Raw genomic sequence first — 22,621 nt, 5'->3', positions numbered from 1 at the left:
AAGGTATATTTGAAAATAAGAAAGTTTTACATGTCTCTTTTTAGAATCTCAAAACAATTCAGACACTCATCATTACAAGATTGTAATCTTGGTCCTAGGTAGGATTCATATTTTTGTGCTTTCTGGGTATGCTATAGATTCCAGTGTGATATCAAGGCTCTAATTCAGCAGTGGTATTTACTTGTCTAGACCTATGTCTGGAATCTGGGCCAGTGGATCTCAAAGGACTGGGCTTCACATCTAACACTTTTGTAAGGTTTTGTAGAGAACTGTGAGCCTTCACAGCAAATAGCTGTGCAGCTATTTTGTTTGGGTGTTTTGGGTTCAAAAAGTACATAACAGGGTGGAAATGGGCTCCATAACATGATATGAATCTTTAGGCCAGCAAACTTGTTCTGAAGAATCTGAGGGGACTTGAGACAGGATCTTATATCTTCTGTATCTGCTTGATCCAGCCTCTGCCCTCTCTGTCTTCCACACTGTGGCATGGGGAGCTTTCAGAAGAGTAAATTGTGAGTTTTACCTTGCAAGTGGCTGCACCGTAAGCAGAGAAGCCTGTTCACAGAAGGGAGACATCTGCATGCACAGGTCTTCTGCCAAGCCTCCATCTGGTGATGCAGGGTCAGCAGTGAAATTCATTAAAAGCCCCAGAAGCTCAAGTGTCTCTCCAAAAGGGCCTAAAGGCTGTTTAGTTACATAAGGGAGATCAAAAGAGAAAGGGGAAGTAGCACAGCTTTAAAATTAATTTTATTGTGGAGTGGTGTAAAAAAGATGATTCCTGCTTTACCAGTTTTCTATTTATTAAAAAAATGTATTTGAGAGAGAGGATGCCACAAAGTCTTTCTTATATAAAGATATATCAGTTATTTAGGAAAAGCCTGAATTGTAAATATAGGAAAAATGTGAGCTTGTGGGACATGGGGTAGACAGTTGATGTTATAATAAGCTGTCTAGTCGCTTAATATTTGAATTTCAATATTAAGATTTTTCCTCAAGGCACTTGTTTAACTTGTGTTTTCAAACTGGGAAAATGTTCTGTAAAGGGTAGGTTTGTTTGGTCATTAAGCACATAAGATTTTGAATTAAATTCCATGGCACTGGCTTTTCTACTCTTTTTTTAAAGCTAACTTGCATATAAAAAATAATAGTTTCCAGTTCACAGTGCAGAAGATACTGTGTGTTTTTCAAAGTAATGTATCTCTCCAAACAGTGCCTACAGATGGCAATGACTTTACTAACAGAGAAACTTCTTGGAAAAGGCAAATCTTAAACTGATGTGCCAATGACATCTGCATACTGAGTGTGTTTCAATGCTAAGTACAATTTCGGTGTACGTGATTTAATTTTCTTTTTTTCTTTTCAATTGTGTTACCCTTGTAGGCCTGTGGGAACAATAATCTAGCATTCCCTCTAGTGGCCACTAACCACGTTTGTCATGGGACAACGAACACGGAACCAGTTCTTGTTTAATTGTGCTAACTTTTTTTTTCTTGTTTTCTTGCACAGCTGTGTTAGCATGCCTGAAAGGCAGAGCTGTTGCAGATAGCAAATTACAGCAAAAGCTCCGAGACAGGATTTAGGACACATATTCATTATTGGAATGATAAGAAAGAAATGCTTTTCTTGAAAAAATCCAAACAGCTGCAAAATGTTGAAACTCTCCATCAGTTTCTAAAATATTGACTGTTTCTGAATTGTACATTTGCTTTGTATCACGTCATGCTTAGTAATTACTGTATTTTGTGACGAGGACGTGGCCTCAGGAGGAGCTTTGTCTCTAAGATCTCCCAGTAACTGGATAAGTGGGCAAATCTCGTAGTATCTGTAGTTTCATTTCTCTGTCAAAAGTAATGTTTAACCAAACCACGTTGTTATTTTGGCAATAAATGTATGGGAATGTACGGGAGACACTACTGGACTTATAAACCTGCATGAATTTAATTTATTTTTCTTCCCCCCTCACCAACTTTTATTTTGGGCCGGTGCTTTTTCAATGGAAGGGACGGGAGGGCCGAGGCCGGGGCAGGGCCGACTGTGCTGACTCACTGCCTGACCTTTAGTAACTTCCCTCACCCCCCGCGCCGGGGCGGTGCCCGGGGCGCTGCGCGGCCCGTTTGGGTGCAGCGCTGACACGCGGAGGTGTCGCGGGGGGCAGCGGGGATCCCACAGAACCCACTCTCTGCGGGCGGGGGTCGCGGCGCGGCCCGGGCCGGGTACACGTGTCCCTACACCGCTTGTTTACCACCGCCGGGCGCCGCGCGGGGCACCCTGGGGGCTGTGGTCTCACCGCCGCCCCGCGGGCAAGGAAGGGCGGCGGCGAGCACTACAACTCCCAGAGTGCCCCTCGGCGCGTCAGCGGGGGCACCGGCCAATCGGGACGCCGTGTGCGGGTGATTGATGTGCAGCGCGGTGCAATCCGCTGCGCGGGAGAGTCAAAACATGCCCGCCCTCCGGGTGAGTTCCTGACAGGCAGGCCGGGCGGCCAATAGGAAGCGGCTACGGCTTGAGCAACGTCGTCTCTGGCCACTCAAAGGCCGAGCAACGCTGGGCGTGGGCGGGACCCGCGGCAGGGCCGGGGCGGGGGGGCAGCCGAGGGGAGCTCGGTAATGGCGACGGGTTCGGTAAGTGCTACAAAGTTTGCAGCTGCCGCTTTTGGGGGCTGCGAGGCGCCCGCGAGGGGCGGGCCGGTTTCGCGAGGTTGGAGAGGAGCGGCGGCGGCCGCGGGCCGAGCCGAGGAAGCCGCGAGGGCAGGCTTTTGGCGGCGAAAGGAGCCCCGGACATTGTTTACTGGGCGCCTTCCATGATCAGCCTGGCGGAGCCGCCAGCGGCCCGCGCCGCTGGGATGAAACCTGCGCGGTGCGCCGGCCCCCCTGCGGGCCCTGCAGACCCGAAAAGAAGTGGAGCAGGGCGGGCGTCCCCCACTTGTTTTCCCTAGGGGAGCGGCTGCTCGCCGCGATCTGTCAGAGCGAGGGCGCTGTGTCCGGCGCGGGGGCAGCGGCTGTGGGGGCAGAGGGTCGGGTGCGGGGTGCGGGGGGCCCAGGCGGCCCCGCGGGGGGAGCGGCGGCCGGGGCGGGGGGGCCCCCCCGGGCCCCTGTTACGCAGTTCGAATGAATGGGGCCGAGCGCGCATGCGCTTTGTGGCCGCGGGTGTAAACAAGGTCACGTGATGGGTGGGGGGGCGGTGGGAGCCGTGGGGGCTCCGGGGGTGTTTCGGGGGATCCGTGAGGGCTCCCCGGGTGTGCCCAGAGACCTCCGGGCCCGGATCGGGCTGTGAACGTCGCCCTCAGGGCCCCGGGGGGTGTCTGTGCCCCGGGGGGAGCGCGGCCCGCCCTGCGTCACCCGAACGGGCCGCCCGGGCTTGGAAAACATGGTGAATCACGCTCTGCCTGCGCTTCGCTCCCTGGCACGGCCGGGAATGAGGAGCGGGGATCCCTGATTAAAGCAGCTGCGCCAGGAAAAGTCCCTGGGATAGATCCAGTCTTGCCAGTATGCTGTGTTTTGCTTGGAGAAGCTGTTCAAATTAAACTCCATCCAGCGCGTTGCTCAGGCGTTAGATGTTGCCTCAGTCTTCGGCGGTGGGTTGGGGGAAGGAGGGCAAATACCAGGAGGAAAAAAAAACACGGGAAGCACTTCCACCCAGGCATTCCTGCGCAGTGCGGTTTGGGTGGATGCTGCCCAGTTCCTGCTGAACCCCTTCTCAGCCACAGCCTTTATTTACTCTTGTCACACATTTATTTTTGTCCCTCAGAAATAGACATGGTTCAGTTAATAATGTCTTTGTTAATACTGCTGTTTGTTTTAGCATGACAAGTTATTTTAAAGCACAAAACAATAAATAATTTCGCTTAGCCTCTAAAGACGACAGTAGTAATTACAGTCCCGTGAAGCATGTTTCCAAAAAACATCTGACACAACAAGTTTTGAACATGAAGCTGAATTTTAAAAAATCTTTACAGACGAATTAATGACCATTCTGTTTCATGTTCTAAAACATTGAAAGGCTAAGGACAAGAGAAACACGTGATGTCCATAACAGGCTTTAATCAAGTAGAATAAAAACATTAAAAAGTAAAGTTGGGCACTTTCTTTGTTTTTCTTTGTAAGTCTTTTATGATTTCTTTGTAATTCATTTGTTAGAGGATTTTTTGGCTTTTGTACGTGGGTGGCTTTGGTTTAGAGAAATTCTTGTGACTTGGAGGAACACTTCATTTCTCAAGCAAGTATCTTTCTTGTCAGATTAGCATGTTGTGTCTCTACCTTATTGCTGACCTTCAGTATGTTGGGATACCAGGGCAGGTGCTTTCAAATCTTGGCACCTGGCAGGAAGAAGGGAGAAGGTAGCGTTACAAAAATAAGTTAGCTTGTTCATTTCGGCTGGAAAATGGGAAAAGAAGAGAGGAAAAAATAGAGCAAAAAGCAAAGCAGAAAGGGGGAAAGGAAGGACGTACACAAGCCAGAAAAACAAGGAGTGGCTTTTCAGAGTTGATTAGTTGGAGATAATCTTCAAGGTCCTGACCTGTTCTACTGAGGTCTGAGCTTTCTGCAGAAATGGCTGAGCTTTCTGCTCTCGTGGTGTTCTGTACTTCTACTGTCCCACATGGGTGATAGAGGAATAATTTGCATTAAAGATGTTTCTTGGAGGTGAAATTAATGTCACTGACTGGCCACAGAAATGAAAACAAATTCAAATCAAATAAACTTTCTGCTCCACCTCCTTAAAATCAGAATAAACTGACCTAGCTTTGTAGTAGTGCCATTTGAGTAGAATCAAACATTCTTTTATGTGTGGCATGCAAGTTTCTCTAAGTTTTGCATGTATTTGAAAGATTAAGAGATGAGAAGGTTAAAAATTTTCCAGTCAAAACCCTCCTGGACACAATCCCATGCAACCTGCTGTAGGTGAACCGGCTGTAGCAGTGAGAGGGTTGGACTAGATGATCTCCAGAGGTCCCTTCCAACCCCAGTCATTTTGTGATGTGAAAATATTAGACTGTTTTTAGCTGTTGTTTTTATTTTTTTAATGTGCCTTACTTAGTGGACATGAACATGGAGGTAGACTTCTCAGATTTTATTTCTTACTGAGCTGTGTTTCCTGCTCCTTTATGAGGGTCTTGTGATTACTTTTTCAATGACACTTCATTAAAGTACAAGGTAATCATGTTATAGTAGCTTTAATTCATCATCATCTGAAAAAACCTAGTAGATAACGAAATTACTAAAGATTGGATAACCTTGTTTGCCAGCTTTTAGAGGCAGTGGTTGTGTAGAATAAGCATGCAGTGCTCTGCTGAAGATAATTTAAAATAATGCTTTTGGGATAAATGTTACAGTGCTGAGATTTAGGGAAATGAAACTGCAGTGAAATCTACTAGTAAAGGCTTCTTTTTCTTTCCCTTTGCAATGCTGTTCAGGATGTTTGCAGTCCACTGTGCTTGAGACTGCACCTGGAGGCAAGGGATGTGAAGGGCACTGGAAAAGGCTTCTGTGGAGACGCCACAGTGGTGAAATGGTGACTAGGGAGAATTTGGGGCTGGTGCTAAGTGGCACAGGAGACCTGATGTCACAAGGTTGAGGGCAACATTTTTGCTTTGATCTTTATTCGCAAGGCCTGTTTCCAGCTTCCGCAAGTCCCTGGGTGCAACCACATGGGTCTGACAGAGTGAGACACTTCTTTGTGTACAGTAGAAGAGGAGCAAGTCAGGGGCAGGCCAGTTCTGTGAGGCATGCACTGGATGGATGCCTCCAAGGGAGCTGGCCAGTGTCATTCATGGATTGTTTTGGGCTTGAAGGGACCTTAAAGATCATCAAGCACCTTGCTGTGGGCAGGGACACCTTGTGAGGAGGGTCTCCGAAAGGCAGTGGATTTGTTGGCAGGAGGGCTCCCAATGTCTGGAAGAAAGAAAATGTCACATCTGGCTTCAAGGAAGAGGATATGAGGAAATTACAGGCTGGCCAGCCTAACCTTAACCTTGAGGAATATTATGGGGCAAATCCTCCTGACAACCATGTCTTACAAGGCAAGAAATTGTCTGGGTTAGGGAATAGCTGGAATGGATTAGCTGAAGTCAAATCTTGTCTGACCCGTCTGATTGCCTTCTGTGATGGGATGAGAGGCTTAGGGTACCAGTGAATGTTGTTTACATTGGCTTGAATGGTGGTTGAGCAGATAACCTCAGATCTTGGAGGCAGTGGGCACAGGCTGTGGCAAGCAAAGTTCAAATGTGTGTAAGGAATGGCTTCTTTACAGCAAGAGTGGTCACTGGAACAGGTTCCCAGGAAGTGTCAGGGAATCTCCATCCTTCAAGATACTAGAAACTCAAGTTGCCAGGGCCCCAAGCAGCCTCCCAACTTCAGAGTTAGCTCTGCTTTCTGCAGGGATTGTACAAGATCATCTGTAGACTTCCCTAAATTATGCTGTGATACTCAAAGGACTGTGGAGTTCTGGTAATGAAGTACCGTGTCAGATGCAACTTAAACCAGTTCCCATGCATACAAGTTTTTAACCTCTGTCTCTTTAAAGTCAGATGCTTTGGAGCATCCTAACATGGTGTGGGAAGTGAAGACAAATCAAATGCCTAATGCAGTTCAGAAACTCCTTCTGGTAGTGGACAAGAGAACTTCGGGAATGAACGAGTCACTGGAGTTGCTGAAGTGTAATGAAAACCTGCCCTCTTCTCCTGGATATGCATCCTGTGATGAGCACATGGAACTTGGTAAATAACATGACTTTTTCAAGAGAAGCTGAATTTTGAAGTTCATTGCAGATTTCCTGTACTGAAATTACTGGAAGCTGATGCTGATTTTTGACTTAAGTAGGACAGGGAATGTGACAGTGAATTGTGACATCTGAAGGTCTTACTTTGAAGTCACTTTTCCCTTTAACCCATTTTCAGTTCTTACACACTGACCTGTTGACTCAAATGTTTTCTTGAACTCAGAACCACAAATTTCTGCTACTAATCCCCAGAGAAACAATTTTTTGGCACAAGAATAACAAACACAACGCTCAAGAGCTCCTCCTAAAGAGAAATTATGCTGCTTTAGATCTGCTGCAAATAAAGATTTTGGGCTGGAGGAACATTTAACTTCAGTTCTTATGTACTGGAGAAAAATAGCATGTACATTAGAAAGTATTGATATAATCGGTGAAATATTAACACATTTAATTGAACTCATGGAGTGGTTAAGAATAATGAAACTTAGTTACGTAGCAGTGCATAACACAGGCTTCTGTTAACATGCTGGGCTCTATTCTGCTATTCTGTATGGGATGTGGAAGGTGTAGGTTACTGACAGGAATTCACCCCTACCAGGCTGTATACTCAGCTTTCATGATTTCTGACTTACTTAATTCCAGTTCCCTGGTGGAACGAGGAAAACTTTTATTTTGAATAGCCTTTGATATTGATAATTTTTAATGTTACACCTGCTAGGACAGATTAATTTAGTTGCCTTTTCTTGAATGTTTTGATATTTCGGTTAAGCGTGTAACTATGCTACCTTTTGCATAGTTCTGCAGTACAATTCTGTGTAAACTGGTACCAGGACTACATTTTTATATAGTTACTTATTTTTTTCTTAAATTTCTTGTGTGACTGTACGCTAGACTAGAGGTGTTGCTATTTCTGTGGCCATTTTGTCAGGATTACGAATAGGATTTGTAAAATGTTGGTAGTTGTGATACAAAACAATAAAAATATTGTGGTTCCTTTTTTATTTAAATTTGCAATATTTGATGTCAACTAGAATTGGGTATAATTATGGTAATCTGTGCTTTTGTTTGTAGATGATCTTCCTGAATTACAGGCTGTGCAGACAGATTCTACCCCACCTGCACTTTTTCAGCTTGGTGCTGATGTTTCACATCAGGAATGTTCAAGGCCTTCATGGAGCCAACATACCTCAAACAGCAATCCAGAAAATGCTTATTCTTGTGAGAATGGGGTGAACTGGTTGACAGAATTAGCAAATATAGCCACAAGTCCTCAGAGTCCTTTGATGCAATGCGCTTTTTATAACAGGTACTGACATTCTTTTCAATTTTGAACCATGGGGATTTGTAATACTGTGTCTCCAGAAACATTTCCTTCACTCTTTATACCTTCTGAATTTGAACTGGAGCTCTATTCTTTGATCTGTTTAGTATCTTTATTGTTCTGTGAAAGTATGCACAGGACTCATCTCAGAGTCTGGTGCAAAAGCTGCTTAGTTTCCACCCGTGAATGAGGTGGGATGATATAACGACATTGCCTAGTCAAAGCAGGCCCAGAAATTATGGATGTTTACTTCATGTGAAGCAGCAGATGAAAAATTAAAAAGAATTTGTTGTGTTAAATTCCTAATGCTTTCTAGTGCACTGACTTTGGATTTTTTTTTAACAGAGCTAATTGGAAACCTAATGCAAAGTATATTTTAGTGCTAACTGTTTCAGGTCTGTGATCTGTAAATTCCATAAGGCTGTGAGCAGCAGTGCGGAATCCTGAAAATTTGTGGGCTTCACTTCTCATTTTACATCTTAGTCTTAGGTTTATATTTAGAAAATTAAATGCAGTGCTGTTAATAGTAATGCAGTTGAGATTTAATTATTAGGGCAGAGCAGATGTCTTTGTGTACTCTTAAGAATGGGGTATTCACTTCAATATATTTGTAAAAACTTCAGCATTGTGACAGTGAGATGCTGTTGTGGAAGTAATACTGTCATTTGGGTGCTGTATAGAAGCTGCGCAGGAGTTATGCTAAATATTCTCTTTGCCTGAGCTTGCACTCTTTAATCATCCCATTTGAATACTAGTGTGTGGGAGGTTTATTTGGTGTTCAGCTCACTCAAACAGAAATATTTGCAATAAAAGCATTTTGGAGTAACGGCAGCGAAGTCCCAAGTTGTCTTAATCTGAGCTATTTTAAAATACTTGTTTTTATTGTAGATCATCTCCTGTTCACATAATAGCTACAAGCAAAAGTTTACATTCCTATGCACGTCCTCCACCAGGATCTTCAAACAACGATCCTAACTTTTCCAAGAATGATGTGGATGAAACACCAGTCAGACACGAAAGGGTGAGTTGTTCTGAAACATTTTAAAATGAAGATGTATGAGTAATGAGTTAAGTTCTTTGAAAAGGGAAACTGGTTTAAAAAATAATCTGTTTAGTACCAATACCATTTCTATTTAAGCTGGATTTTCTGTTTCTTTTTACCACACAGGGTAGGCTTGTAGTGCTGCTTCATAGAGTTCACATTTTTTCTGAAGAGATCACATTCTAAGAATACTTTGCTACTGCTGTAGTTCCCTCTGTAGCAAGCTTTAAAAAACTCTCTTAACTCATTTGCAACCTCAAAAGGAAATATGGATCTCTCTCCTTTTAGACGCACAAATACTGTCTGTCCCATGTCTCCCTTTCCTGAGTATTAATTTTTATCTGAAACTTGTCTGTTAATGGTACTGAATTTTTCCAAGAGATTTATCTGGAACCAGCTTGAACCTGCAGCTTTCCAGTAATTGGACCATAGAGTAACATGTGCTTTGAGTGAATCTGTGGATGACCAAAGAGTGATAGTTTGTAAAAGGCTTACACCTAAGCATTAGATAATCCATAGGTGTGTAAAAATGAATCTCAGAGAATGAAACCCAAAAATTTCGGGATGCATCTCAGAAAAGGAGATGAAAATGCTCCATTCATATTTACTGCATTCCTTAAATCTCTGTGTTACATTCCTATTGGTATTTGAGGCAAAATGACGCCACAGGTGCAATTAGTGACTGTCTTAAGACATATAAGACCAGCCCTAAAATCTTAAATCTTCTGCAGTAAAATATCAACACTGTTTTGCTTTTTTTTAATAGGCGAATAGTGAATCAGAATCTGGCATTTTCTGCATGTCATCACTTTCAGATGATGATGATTTAGGATGGTGCCATTCCTGGCCCTCAACTGTTTGGCATTGTTTTCTAAAAGGTAAAATAACACGTACCATCAAATAAGTATTTGTTTTGTCTTGTCTTTTTTTTTTTTTTTTGGTAAGAAGGACTTTTTTACCTAACACTAATTTTTTTCCCTTGAAAAAATGTTAGGCTCTCGTTTGTGCTTTCATAAAGGACGCAATAAAGAATGGCAGGATGTTGAAGAGTTTGCAAGATCTGAAAGCTGTGGAAAAGAGGGAGATCTCCCAGTGAGCCCTTACAAGGTAACTATAAGTTCTAATAAATTTATTTCAATACCTGTAGCAAATATTTAGAGATTCTTATATTATCCCTGTGCTTTTAATTGCCATCTCAGGAAGACAGGTTGACATTTAAGATGTCTAGAGCTATTCAAGTATCTTACTATAAAGTACTTGAATTTAATTCATTTAGGTATGTTTTGAATGTTACATCATCTTGATCAGCAAGATAGAAATACTAATTAAAATGTTGGTGTACAGTGTACGATGATGAATATACACCTGTAGTATACACAGGTATAGGCTTTTTTGGGGGGAAATTTTTTGAACTGTGTGTGTGTTTACAGGACTATGGTTCCAATGGTCTAAAGTTGATTTCTCACGAAGAAAGTATTTCCTGTGGTGAGTCAGTGCTGAAGCTGACTTTTGATCCTGGCACAGTGGAGGATGGCTTGCTTACCGTAGAATGCAGACTCGACCATCCATTTTATGTTAAAAATAAAGGTATGAAATACTACAAGTACGGTTGGTTTTATATTAAAATATTCTCAGTAAGTGATTACAGATTTTATTGGCATCCCATATTGTTCAAGAAATTGATAGAAAGTTGTGGTGTAGAAACAATTTACTGTCTTTGTAAAGAAATCCAGAATTTGAACAAACAAAACTGTAAAGCCATAAAGCTACAGGAAGACTGCCTATATCTTAAGGGAAGATTTGATCGAATATATAAATGGAGCTCAGGAAAGCAGAAAAACTGGGAGGGCGGGGGAGAAAGAGCTCCAAATAAGAGGCTTTTCTCACTTGCTAGACATGGAACTTATGATGGTAAAAGTTTCCAGGTTTTGATACTTTTTGCTAGAATGAGATTTTATTTGAGATAAAAATGAACTGTTTGCAGTAAGAATTCCCTAATTAAGTGTTTCTGATTTTTCTTTTGGGTGAAAGAAACTACATCAGAACATTTTTATAAAATTATGTAATTTAGAGATATAGGATTGCTCCATGAAGAACCGGAGAGATTGTCTGGCCGTTTGTCTAATTTAACTCTTTACCACTTCAGGTTGGTCATCTTTTTATCCAAGCTTGACTGTGGTACAGCATGGCATTCCATGCTGTGAAATGCATCTTGGAGATCTGTGTCTACCTCCTGGACACCCTGATGCCATTAACTTTGATGATTCAGGTGTTTTTGATACATTTAAAAGGTAATTTTTGGATAAAGTGGCCTCAGTGGTTCTTGTATTTAATGTAGGCACCTTAAGTCTAGAAGAATTTGAAGCATTATATAGAGCAAAGAGAGAATAGTTTTGGTAATATAAGATAAATGATAGGAAAAATGAATACTCAGGACTAGAAAAGCTGTGTAATGATGTACTCCACTAAACTGCAAAGTAGTACCTTGGAATAAAATAACTCTTCAGCCTCTTTTTATAATATTTTAAGCCAGATTGGATAGAGCAGTAAAAATATATATATTACCTGTATAAATTCTTCAGGTAAAGTGAATTATGTTTGAAAAACCTAGTACAATTTTCCCATAGTAGTATGTCTGCCAGCTGTTAACCTTGTGCTTCCTATGCAGCTACGTATCTTAATTATCTGAGTAGTTTTTTAGTGATAAATGCTTGTGCTATGGCTTTAGAATATAGTACTTTCATAATTACTTCCTATTTTTGTATATTCTTTTTCTTGGGATTCTTTTGTATTATAGCAAACCTACCTAACTTCAGAGTTTGATTAACTTCGAGGTTTTCCTGAGCTAGAAGTTCAACCAGATAACCTTCAGAGGTCCTGTCCAAAATAAGTGATTCTAAGATTCAAACGAAATATTAAAGATTTTTTTCCATACTATTTTAAGATTTCTAGGTTTAGTAGAATCCATCTTCTCCTGTATGTTAGTGCCTTTTTAACATCTGTTTTTAGTCCAGTTGCTTTTTGGGTTTTTTTACAGTAGAAAAAAAGGAATTTAAAATGCCATTTGCAGTTCAAGCCCTGGGAGCTCTTGTGTGATTTCAATCTGGCATGGAAAGCAAGTTCAGATTGCTTGGCTTCACTCCTTTGCTGTCTGTTTTTTTTTTTCTTCTTACTAACTCCTGTTCTGAACTGCATGCATAGAGAGCTGTTAGAATCACTATAGCTACATATCACTGAAGAAACTGGACTTCTGGCTCCTTACTAATCCTGCAGCCCAGCTGAATTCTGCCTGAACACTTCAAATTCCTTGCCTTTCTTTCTGGGAAGAAGGGAGTAAGTGACTGAGAAGGAAGTGTGCAGCAGCAGTTGTGGTTAACAGGACAGAAGAATTAAAAAACAAAATCCTGTTGCTGTGTTTTGGGAAGGAGATGAGGAGTAGGGAAGGAGATTGGGAATAGGGAGAGTGCTGGACTGTTGTAGAACAGGGAGGTCATTTCTCCTTGTCTCGTGATAGCCTGCAAGGTTGTCAGCATTATCCCTTCTTCGCTGCTTTGTACTTTCCTAAGGATGTTAGAAGCAACCCTTCAGGCTCCACTCTTCCTTGTGGTACTGTCCCACAAAAGGAGCTACCTTTGCAGATTGGGGCTGGACTACCACATGCAGTTATTTCCTTGCTAGTAGTTCTACTTCGTGTTCAGAAAAAAGCTTTTCAGAGCCCTTATTTTGACTTTAAATTATGCAATTATTAGCCACATTGAGCAGTGTGTGAGTGGAGCCTTAGCATATGTATGTTTTGTGTTTATTTTGTGGTGGTAACTTAGTGATTTATGATTGAGTAGCACCTTTCCAAGTGTGCTCTATCGATATAGTGTGCTGAAGACAGCATAGCCTTTGCTTCCTAGGCTGTATCTGCACACCTGGAGATGGTAACAGATAGTCTGTGGAATTACACTTCTTCAGTAGCGCTTAGAGGTTAATTGTAGTTGTCGGTCAACTAAAAATTGCAAGAGTTTGGAGTACTTGGAGGTCTAAATACTATGGAAACAACTCCTCAAAGCTGTTCAAATACCTTGAAATGCCGAGGAATGTCGCGGTTTTGTCACTAGAGGGCAGGCGTTTGTCAGCGCTGCACCAAATGGTGAGACGTCACGGGGCTCTAAAAAGTGGTGTTATCTCAGTGGAAGGTTTGTGTGTCACATAGTGTGTATTTAACTGCCGAGAGAAGTTACTTGCACAGCAATGCATGTAATTTATTTTAATTTAGTGCTTTCATATCTGTCCTTAATATGTATACGCAAGTGAACTCAATGCTTATTCTTTCCACATCAGTTGTCCCTTTCAGTACCTGTCATTCACTGACCAGGCTTGATTTATGGTAAGGACAGAAGCAGAAAGAAAGAAGTGTATTTCAAAAGACGATGGAATTTGAAGACAGTGTATAGTTAATTGATACACAGGTGGGGGAGTTGAAAGTACACAGCAGAACGTGTGAAGTTGCAGTCTGCCATCACATTGAAGAAAATACTAATCTATCTGCCAGACTCTTGTTGTGGGTTTTTGTTTTTCGCACTGACATCTGCATCAAGCACAAATCTTTATATCACACAAAAGAGACCAGGATACTAGAAATGTAGTACAGTTTGAAGAGTGAACAGATATTTTAGGGATTTTACGTGAAAATCCCTAATCGGATCACTTTATGATGTCTTTTTCTTGTAGTTACGATTTCACACCGATGGACTCCTCTGCAGTGTATGTGCTCAGCAGCATGGCCCGCCAGCGCCGCGCGTCTCTGTCCTGTGGAGGATCAAACAATCAAGATGCTGAGAGATCAGAATGCAGTAATAAAAACTGTGCCTCTCCTGCATCGTCACATCTTTCCTCCAATCCTTTGTACAGCAAAGCTGGCAAAAGCCACAGCTCAGGGACTGCAAGTACTGTGAGTGCCACTTCTCCAAACAAGTGCAAAAGACCAATGAATGCCTTCATGCTTTTTGCCAAAAAATACAGAGTTGAATACACTCAGATGTATCCAGGGAAAGACAACAGGTAATGATATAAACTGTACTTTTGCTATTAGGGGTGAGCTAGCAGAATCTCTCTCTCCCTCTGTGGCCTGAATTTTGCATTTAAAATACAATGTGTGTATATTGTTTTAAGAACAAGTTTTGAAAGATGCTAACATGAAGGGTAATTTAGGGGTGGACTGTAAATATTTACAGTATGCAGTGAACTTGATACAAGCCAATTTTGGCAAACTTAATTTCTGAGAAAGCATTTGGGTAAAGCAACAGATACATGTATATGTGTGCATCAGCAGAGTCACAAATGCAGAACAGTCTTTGTTTTCACTGATGAGTGAGGAAGTGCTCTGCTTGTGTGCTGTAATGGAAAAAAGGGAATTTCTGGTTCTTCTAATTATGTCTTGACATAATATTGGAAATTGTTCATGAAGTTAGAAGCATTTATTTCCAGTCTGTATATCCTTTTGAATAATGGAGTACTGATTGTTAGGATATCTGAAAGATCTTAATCCAGACAGTACATTGCCAAATTTTGCTTGTCCTAAAGGCATTCAACAATCTGCTGAAACTTGCAGGAAGAGCTGTATGACTGTTTGGGGGACGGGTCTTTGTTAGTTTGTTCTTCTGTTCTTAATCTATAGGTACATTCACTTCTAAATGTTTTTTATAAAGATCTCTAGTACATATGTTTTAAATAATATTTTGTGCTAATTATGCATATGTAAATAGAAACTAAAGCACATGAACACGCACTGATCTTAGATTTTTTTAATGTATGTAATGTTATGAAAACTTTGCATTGTGACATAAAAATTCTAGTACTAAATCTGGTAGAAAAATTAAAGTTGACAGTGCTTTGAAAGGGGTTTTGGCTATTTTATAATGTTCTAGTAAGGAGGCTGTAACTGCTATTGAGAAATAAAATCCTGCTTTGTAAACAGCCCATCCTTAAATCCCAGCCAGTCTTGTGTATCCCAGTGATGATGTTCTGTAATGTTTATAGTAAGTTCAGTGAAGCAGATCTGCTGCCTTCACATTCATTGCAACTATCAATGAGAAATGGAACCGAATATCAGCCAGGAAATTTTATGATGGTTATACATTTAATTGAGAATGCTGATTTCAAATGGATGCCGTGAACTGGAGCTGCAGCTGCATGGATGTGAAAATAAGCTGAATATTTCAGTGAGGAGGTTTACCTTGAAGGAAAGTGATGACAAAGTTACAAGTGAGCTTCAGAATGCATTCACTGCTCACTGCCCTGTTTGGAAGGCAGTGCATTTGGGTGCAGTTTCGTGGCATACATAAAACACAGTACAGCACAAACAGAGTTAGGGATAATTGATGTTGCAGAAATTTAGCTACTGTTGCTAAAGTGTTGCTGAGGCATTTATTTGGCTGTTCAGAGACAACTCTTTTTTTTTTAAATGTAAGTTTGTGTCATTTTCAGATTACTGAGTAGATGTTACAATGTAGTAGTTACTTCTATACCTTGGAGTTATGTTTGTTACAGTTACTTTATTTTTCTTACCCCTGTAAGACAGGACAGAACTTGAGGTATTCAGAGTTCAACAGTCTGTTCAGAGACAAAGAAGCTCTCAAGCCATGTGAGCAAGAGAGAGAGCTGTAAACAAACAAAGCAGGAGTCAAGAGTCACAGGATACTTAAAACTACTGTGGGCTGTAAGACCATGTTTGAGAAACTGGTGTTAGGGTGCACTTGTTTATTTTCTAGATATTCTCACTGTAACCGTTGTTGGACTTAGTTGTGCATTCAGAAATCCTTGAATAATTTGAGTAGTGAACCTTCTAAAGATGAGGAAAATAATATTTTTGTTTTGAAACACAAAGATTTCATAGTGCATTTTGATTTGCTTTTTCAGCAAACCTCCTCTCTCTGGGTCACCATGTTCTTTCCTGGGGGTGTGAGTGACCCAGTACAAACTGGTGACCCAAAGCAGACAGGTTTCTGTTGATTTGCCTCTGGACACTGTCAAAACATGAAAAATCTGCTGATTAAACTGGGGTGTGTTTGCTTCTGATGACAGACCAAAGATACTGGTTCTCAGTTAGGATATAAAACCAGAAATTCCATCGCCAAAGAGACAGGCTGTGCAAATGGGTTTGATGTTGGTGGGGTCTGGTGGCAGCTTGAGGAGTTTGCTCTGAGTAGTCACCAGAGCATGTGACAGCACAGGCTGAAGGGCAGCCCCAGTGCAGGTCAGGCTGTGCTCCCTGAGTGCTCTGGGAAAGTCTGAATGGTACCAAAAAGTCTTGCAGGATTCAAAATCCATTTTCTTGGTGTGGTGCAGAAAAGCCTTCAGAATTGCTGTATGTGTCATGTTATGGAAATGGTTGATGACACTCCACAGTCAGTTAGAAAGTCTATGAATAGCTTTGCTGCCAGCAAGGAACTTGTTAATAGTAGAAAGCAAAGGACTTAGTTGTGTCCACCTTTTTCTTAAAGCCCATCATAGAACTCTCATCCCTGTAATCTGAAGCCAAAGTGTTCAAACTACTCATTAGCTTGTAATTGTCATTGATAAAAGAGCTGTTGTTTAGAGATTTTTGTTCAGCTGAAGGATGGAGTTAAAGCTTTAATGGGATATTGATCCAACATTTGGGAGTGCAGTTAAGCAATATGGCACGATAATAAAGGGAAATGTTCTCAAAAGACCTAGAGTTTAGAGAGAGTAGGAAAGGAATTAATTTAGCTTCTGGAAATGGTGATAGATGTGTTAGAACAAATGGGTCCCTTTGCACAGGAATGGGAACTTACCATTGTGTTCTGCCCAGCATGGATTAAAGGTGGAGGAAGCTACACATATTGATTAAATAGACATTGGGGCTTGGAGTTAATCAAATATTTGTTTGGCTGAGGTCATATTCAGTTCATTGCCCTAATTATTAGAGAACATATTTTCAGCAAATCTGTCATATTATCTTTTAATATGAAAGTAGAGCAAAACAAATGTGAGTTACCATTTGGTGGTGGTTTTTTTAACATCCCTATTTTGCTGGTTTATGCCAGTTGCTGTGTATTCAAATGTACACCCTTTGAAATGTTAGAATGTGCATTGACCCATGCTCAGCTAACACAGAAGTCTCAGCTGTTTAACTGTTACAAGAGTGATGAGAATATAACCAGAAACATGATTGTTAAAAATGCTACACTTGATTTTTCCTTGTGTGTTATTCCCCCATTTAACTTCTGTCTTTTTTAAAGTTCTCAGATAAAAAAAGAAACAAATCAGGGTATTTCTTAGCACCGTCCTGACCACATTGTAAACATTTATCTTGCAGAGCCATAAGTGTGATACTCGGGGACAGGTGGAAGAAGATGAAAAATGAGGAAAGACGGATGTATACACTAGAAGCCAAGGCCTTGGCAGAAGAGCAGAAACGTTTAAATCCTGACTGTTGGAAAAGAAAACGAACAAATTCTGTATGTTTGTGAAGCAGTCTTTTTCACTATGCACTTATATGTGTTCATACAGGTAGCTACAGTGGGGTTTGTGCAGTATAAGTTGCATGCTTGGTAGCCCAGACCTTCTTCAGGAGAGGTTTTCTCTCTGAATATTTTGAGAGTTTTGTGAATTCTGTTGGACTGAGAAGTGAGTGTGCTTGTGAAATGTGGAGGAAGGGCACATGACCTTTTGTTCGAAGTAAATGAGTTTATAAGGTTGTACCTAAAATTTTTTTGTTCAGTAAAAGCTTTTTCTTTACCTTTTTCTGTTTTTTTAATCCTTATTTATACCAGCATATATGAAGATATTAAGGGAGCAAAATAATTTTTTCCCGGTGAATCCCTTTGACTTCTGACTGCGTTTAAGTGTAAAATAAATACAGTAGATAACGCTACTTCTGTAGGGAAATAATTTGTTTTGCACTTTGTAGAAAGCCATCAGTCTAAGATTGTAGGTGTGGATTAGTAGGTGGTGGATGTATTACAGAGAACGGCTTTCAAGCTGAACCATCATATAAAGCACACATCAAAAAAAAGGAGATTCAGCTTGTTCAAATAGAGGAGTAGGTTGGAAGGAGAGATCACTGAGGTGCACAGAATGCCAAGTGCTTTCATCAGCCATTTTATGCCTGGGCAGGAGCTTGAAGTGTGGTGTGGACTTCATGGTTGGTGAAACCATCCATGTGGTGTAAGATTTCATCCTCAAGTTACCCCCCTTCCTTTCATGTGTAAATGAGGCTGCTTTCTCAAGAGTATATACAAGTGTTGCCTTAAGACTGAATAAGAAATGCTCCTACATTTAAGTTGCTTCTTTCTGCTGTACGTTTTGCTGAGTTTCCAGTCCCTTGTTGCAGAAGGTTCCACCAAATCCCAGCTGCTAGGAAAAAGCTGGGTTTTTTTTCACTGCATTCTGTTTTTATCAACAGTGTCATCTTATGTTAGATTTCCTTGTGGGTTTAGTTAAAATATTACTTTTTATTTTTTCTGCTTTTACACTACTGCAGTCTTGGGCTTTGGATGGTGAGATCACACACTCACCTGTGAGCTTCAGGCAACTCAGAGGCATTTCTGTGTAGCTGAGAGGAGTAGTGATGAGTTGGCCTCAGTAGGAAGGATGGCTTTCTTACACTGCCTTGTAGTAGGATTTTCCTTGTCCTCAGGGGCTTCAGGCCAAGAGAACAGGATCTGTAGAACCTCAGTGTTACATCAGGAAATGCCTTTTTAAATTATTTTAGTTCAGTGAACTGAAATGTTTGCAGCTTGGTTACCTTACTAATGACTGGTGGACTCCAGGCTGTGACAGAGAAGTCTTGATGTCTGGTTTTGGCCTTTTTGTTTTCTTCTGAATAACTGACCAGTGAAAAGTACTTGTGGCTTTCAGAACAAGTGTTTGCTAGTTTTAAGGTTAGATCTGCTTCCCCTTTGCTTGGTAACTGCTAACCTGGTTTTCTCTTCTCTTTTCTCAGGGCTCACAACAGCATTAAGCCAGAATTTTTCTGTTAACTCTGTGTTTGCAAAATGGCTGTTGCTCAATGGCAAGAAGATGCAAAAGATCAAGGTCTTACTATTTTTTGTGACTCTGTGTGACCATAAAATACTGGCACCATCAAGTTGGAAATGATCGGAGTGCAGATTTGCTTTTTACAATAGAACATTAAGTAAGCTAAAACTATCAGCATTTTAAACCAAATTGCCTTATTTTTCTTCCAAACTTCATATATGTATCAGGTAATATAGGCTTGAAAATGGATATCCTGTGGTGCTAAAGTACTTTAGAAAGAGGCGAAGGAGATGTGTATAAATGTTTATTTTTAAAAGAAAATGTACAAAAAGGGGAATTTTAAAATATGTAACAGCTGTTTGTATACATTGATTCTTATTGCTGATTAATATGTATTGCACAACCGTATTATTAATTGCAATTATGGGGCCTGGGGTTTTCTGAAATGGCAAAGTGTATTATCAGTCTCCAGCTTCCCAGCCTGCCCCGCTGCCAGCAAGTTACCAGAACGTGTGGGAATGGAGAGCATGGTGTGATGTAGCAAAGGAGCTGCTGCTTGGGATGCCACTTATAAAACCCGTATCCACAAGGGAGGTATTTTTGCATCAGCTGGCACTAGTGAGAGCTGTCATTTCATGGTGGAAACAATGGCCTGGGAGAGGATGAAACGAAAAAATAGCGTTATCTCAAGAAAAATGGTGCTGTTGATACCATCACCATCATAGTTATAACTCTGTGTTTTGTCTTTGCCACATATTCTACAATATTTTATTTTGCCATAAGACATCTTTATGGTGGGGGCAAACTTTGCACTTAACTCTACGTGCAACACTTGCACTTTACTTTTTTTTCTTCTCCAACTGTCTAAAATTAGAGCAGCTGCATTAGGATTACAATTTGCTTCTGCTGTGAACTTTTACAATCATGGCTTTTCCTGTACTAAACAGCTGTGCGTTGTTTTTTTTTTAAGAATCACAACTGTAAATTTCAGTTTATGACACGTCTACATGATGTTGCCCCTAAGATTTTTGCACACTATATTCTTGTATATTATTTCAAATAAATTCATTAAAATTTGGTGTTGTGTATTTTATAAAATGAAGAAGACCAATCACTAATTCAGCCCTGCAGCAGTGAGCATGTTCTGCATGGAAGTCTTTACATGAACCCATCGAAAGTATATTTTTATGCTTTGCCATTAGGAAGATGTTGAAGAATTTCAAATACTGATTTCAAGATTCGATAGTCAATGTTCTTTATTACAGTTTAAGCAAAAAGAGAGTTGAAATAAATATAAATTATTTCTAAGCAAGTAGCAGTGCAATAGAGAATCATTTAGGTTAGTTATAAATATTTTTCCTTCTGTTAAAATTAGTGATTTTTAGATGGAAACTGATGATTCTAGCATTTCAGAAGTTCAGTTTTCTGAATAAGGCTAAAATGTATCCAACTGTTTAAACCATACTTGTAGGAAAAGAGCTGCTTCCTTATTTGAGATATTCAGCAATTATACTGTAATATTTGAGTTCTAATTTTACACTTTTCTAAATTCAAAAGGAATGCTTAAGAATGTTTCAATTAGATGTAGACTTACAGCACATAAAAGTTGTGCAATTTCCTTATAATATTTCTGTATAAGTTCCTGCAATGTGAAAGTAAAGCAAGAAGACAAGTTTCAGAGATGAAGTAGGTAAACACGTTTCATTGTAAAGCTTCTGTATTTGGGAATAATTTACATGAACCGTAAATACATTTGTGGCACCAAAGACCCCCGACTGTGAATGTGTCCATTCCATATGTCGAGAGTGTTTTCCAAGTGTGCTCACTGAAGGGTTGACATGGCTTTCTGCAGCAGCTGAACCATTATGGGGTAGACTGGTGCAAATTCCTTCCCCTCTCTTGTTCTGACTGATTGAACGTAAGCTTCCAGTGCACCACTGAAAAAAAAAAGAAGAGTAGCTAAAGCAATTAAGTTTGGTAAATTCAGGATCTGCAACTGAAATTAATTGCCTTCTTCCCTCCTGCAGAATTTTCATCAGATGGTCCTTACTTGTTTCTGTGGAAGGAAGTGAGTGAGAAAGGCCTTGCAAAGCTCTATATAATTGTTTCATGATCTTTTTCTCCTTTCTTGCATGTTTTGAGAAGCAAACAAGTTAACATTTAAATAAGCAGCAGCACGTTGCAGATGGCTTGAAATGACAGCTCTGACGCACAGACTCAGGCACAGTGGCAGCCTTTAGGAAGGGAGAGAACAGTCCCCAGCTGCTGCAGACGCCAAGAGTGCAACTTGGAGCATGAAAACTGGGGCACTGGTGAACAACTGCGGTGCCCTCAGGTGATTTCCTGGCACAGCCTTTTGAACTACCGCGGTCCTCGGGGAAACACTGTGCTAACCACAGACAGTGTGCGTGCGAGGTGCAGCTTGGATGTGGCTTTCTTAGACCTTGTCACAGGATGTCACCCATAGAGTCCTCTTGTGTGAACTGCACAAATAAAACACTGCAAAGCTAAAAGGGGCAACTGTGATGACGTATGTACATAACTTGCTTTACAACACAGGGCCACCTTTTAGCCAACGTTCTAGTACACAGTATTGTTGAATGACAGCATATTTATAAAACAAAGACTTTGCTGATCTGTTCAGATTCCAGCTTACTGTCTCATTAAGTAGGCGAAGTTAGTCTTGCCACACATAAATATGGCTTCTAATTTAATTTTCCTCTCCTTTGCTGCTTCTCCTATTTCTTTGTGTAACAGATAAAATAATCTTGGAGTTTTCTTCTAAAACTTTTTATACTTGTGCTATTTAAAGCAAAACCGTAACATTAAGAAAACACATGCACAAACCACAGACCCCACTTCAAGTTGGGACAAGACAGCTCCTGGTACTTCGCTGTTCCTGTTCCGGTTGGTGACAGCAGCAATGCTAATACAAAGCGTCATCATAGCCCTTCCCAGGCACCATCCCAGAGGGCAGCAGGTCCTGCTGCTAAGGCAAGTGACAGAGCTGCAAACGTCACTCTGGGTCACTGAGGGGGGGGGCAGTCCTGGGTTTTGTCACATGCATTCCTTCATGGATGTGCAGGACACACCAGCACAGCTGCTCTGCCAGGGAGAGGGCCCACTGGCTTTTGGTAACACAACAGGAACATTCCCAGTCACACTGTGGGAAGGCAGATGGTTGTCATGCACATCTGGTGAAGGGAGCGGGGGGCACAGGGGTTAAGGGAGATGGTAACACAGAGCAACTGCAGTGTTGTGCCTATAAATACACATAAACTGCTGGAAGATGGTGGGCTGTTGAGGCAGAGTGGGATTTATGTTTCCTGCTACTCCCAAAAGATGAGCTTTTGGTGAAACACTGCATTCCCACCCAAAGAGTTCACGGACTGAAGGCAGCACTGCTCACCCATACGTGCCTGCTGGCAGCTGGAAGCAATAGGCAGTAAATAGGCATTTAATTAGACAAGGCTTAAGGAAAGCAGAAGCATTAAAGAGGGAGATTCAGCCCATGTTTCACGCATACAGAGGCTTCTCCTGGAATATATGTTAAG

The 22,621-nt window shown here is 41.1% G+C and overlaps 2 protein-coding genes across 3 annotated transcripts in view; one reads left to right on the top strand and one right to left on the bottom strand.

Moving 5' to 3' along the window:
• The first annotated feature begins 2,531 nt into the window (after positions 1-2,531).
• Positions 2,532-20,144, top strand: HBP1 (HMG-box transcription factor 1). 2 transcript variants are annotated; one of them, XM_027679320.1, is made up of 11 exons: positions 2,532-2,621; positions 6,520-6,712; positions 7,786-8,020; positions 8,924-9,056; positions 9,844-9,955; positions 10,072-10,184; positions 10,508-10,664; positions 11,224-11,368; positions 13,797-14,126; positions 17,404-17,545; positions 19,033-20,144. In XM_027679320.1, the coding sequence occupies exons 1-11, from the start codon at positions 2,607-2,609 to the stop codon at positions 19,048-19,050; spliced, it is 1,593 nt and encodes a 530-aa protein (XP_027535121.1). In that variant the 5' UTR covers positions 2,532-2,606; the 3' UTR covers positions 19,051-20,144. The 2 variants fall into 2 exon arrangements, with proteins under 2 accessions (XP_027535121.1, XP_027535122.1); XM_027679321.1 differs by having other exon boundaries at positions 2,572-2,621; positions 6,524-6,712.
• Positions 19,361-22,621, bottom strand: part of COG5 (component of oligomeric golgi complex 5) — a 182,208-nt gene continuing 178,947 nt past the window's right edge. Inside the window, exon 22 of the mRNA XM_027679319.1 lies at positions 19,361-21,004. Coding sequence (XP_027535120.1) covers positions 20,890-21,004 — 115 coding nt within the window. The 3' untranslated portion in view covers positions 19,361-20,889. The remainder of the gene's footprint in view (positions 21,005-22,621) is intronic.

The sequence above is a fragment of the Neopelma chrysocephalum genome, unplaced genomic scaffold (assembly GCF_003984885.1).
Source record: "Neopelma chrysocephalum unplaced genomic scaffold, ASM398488v2 Primary Assembly neopelma1_45, whole genome shotgun sequence".
Lineage (NCBI taxonomy): Eukaryota > Metazoa > Chordata > Aves > Passeriformes > Pipridae > Neopelma > Neopelma chrysocephalum.
The sequence above is the reverse complement of the archived record's forward strand: the minus strand, read 5'-3'. Positions and strand labels throughout refer to the sequence as shown.

Coding starts and splice junctions, on each gene's coding strand:
- HBP1 (XM_027679320.1), top strand. Junction 9,057..9,843: donor CACCAGTCAGACACGAAAGG/GTGAGTTGTTCT, acceptor TTTTTTTAATAG/GCGAATAGTGAATCAGAATC. Junction 14,127..17,403: donor TATCCAGGGAAAGACAACAG/GTAATGATATAA, acceptor TTTATCTTGCAG/AGCCATAAGTGTGATACTCG.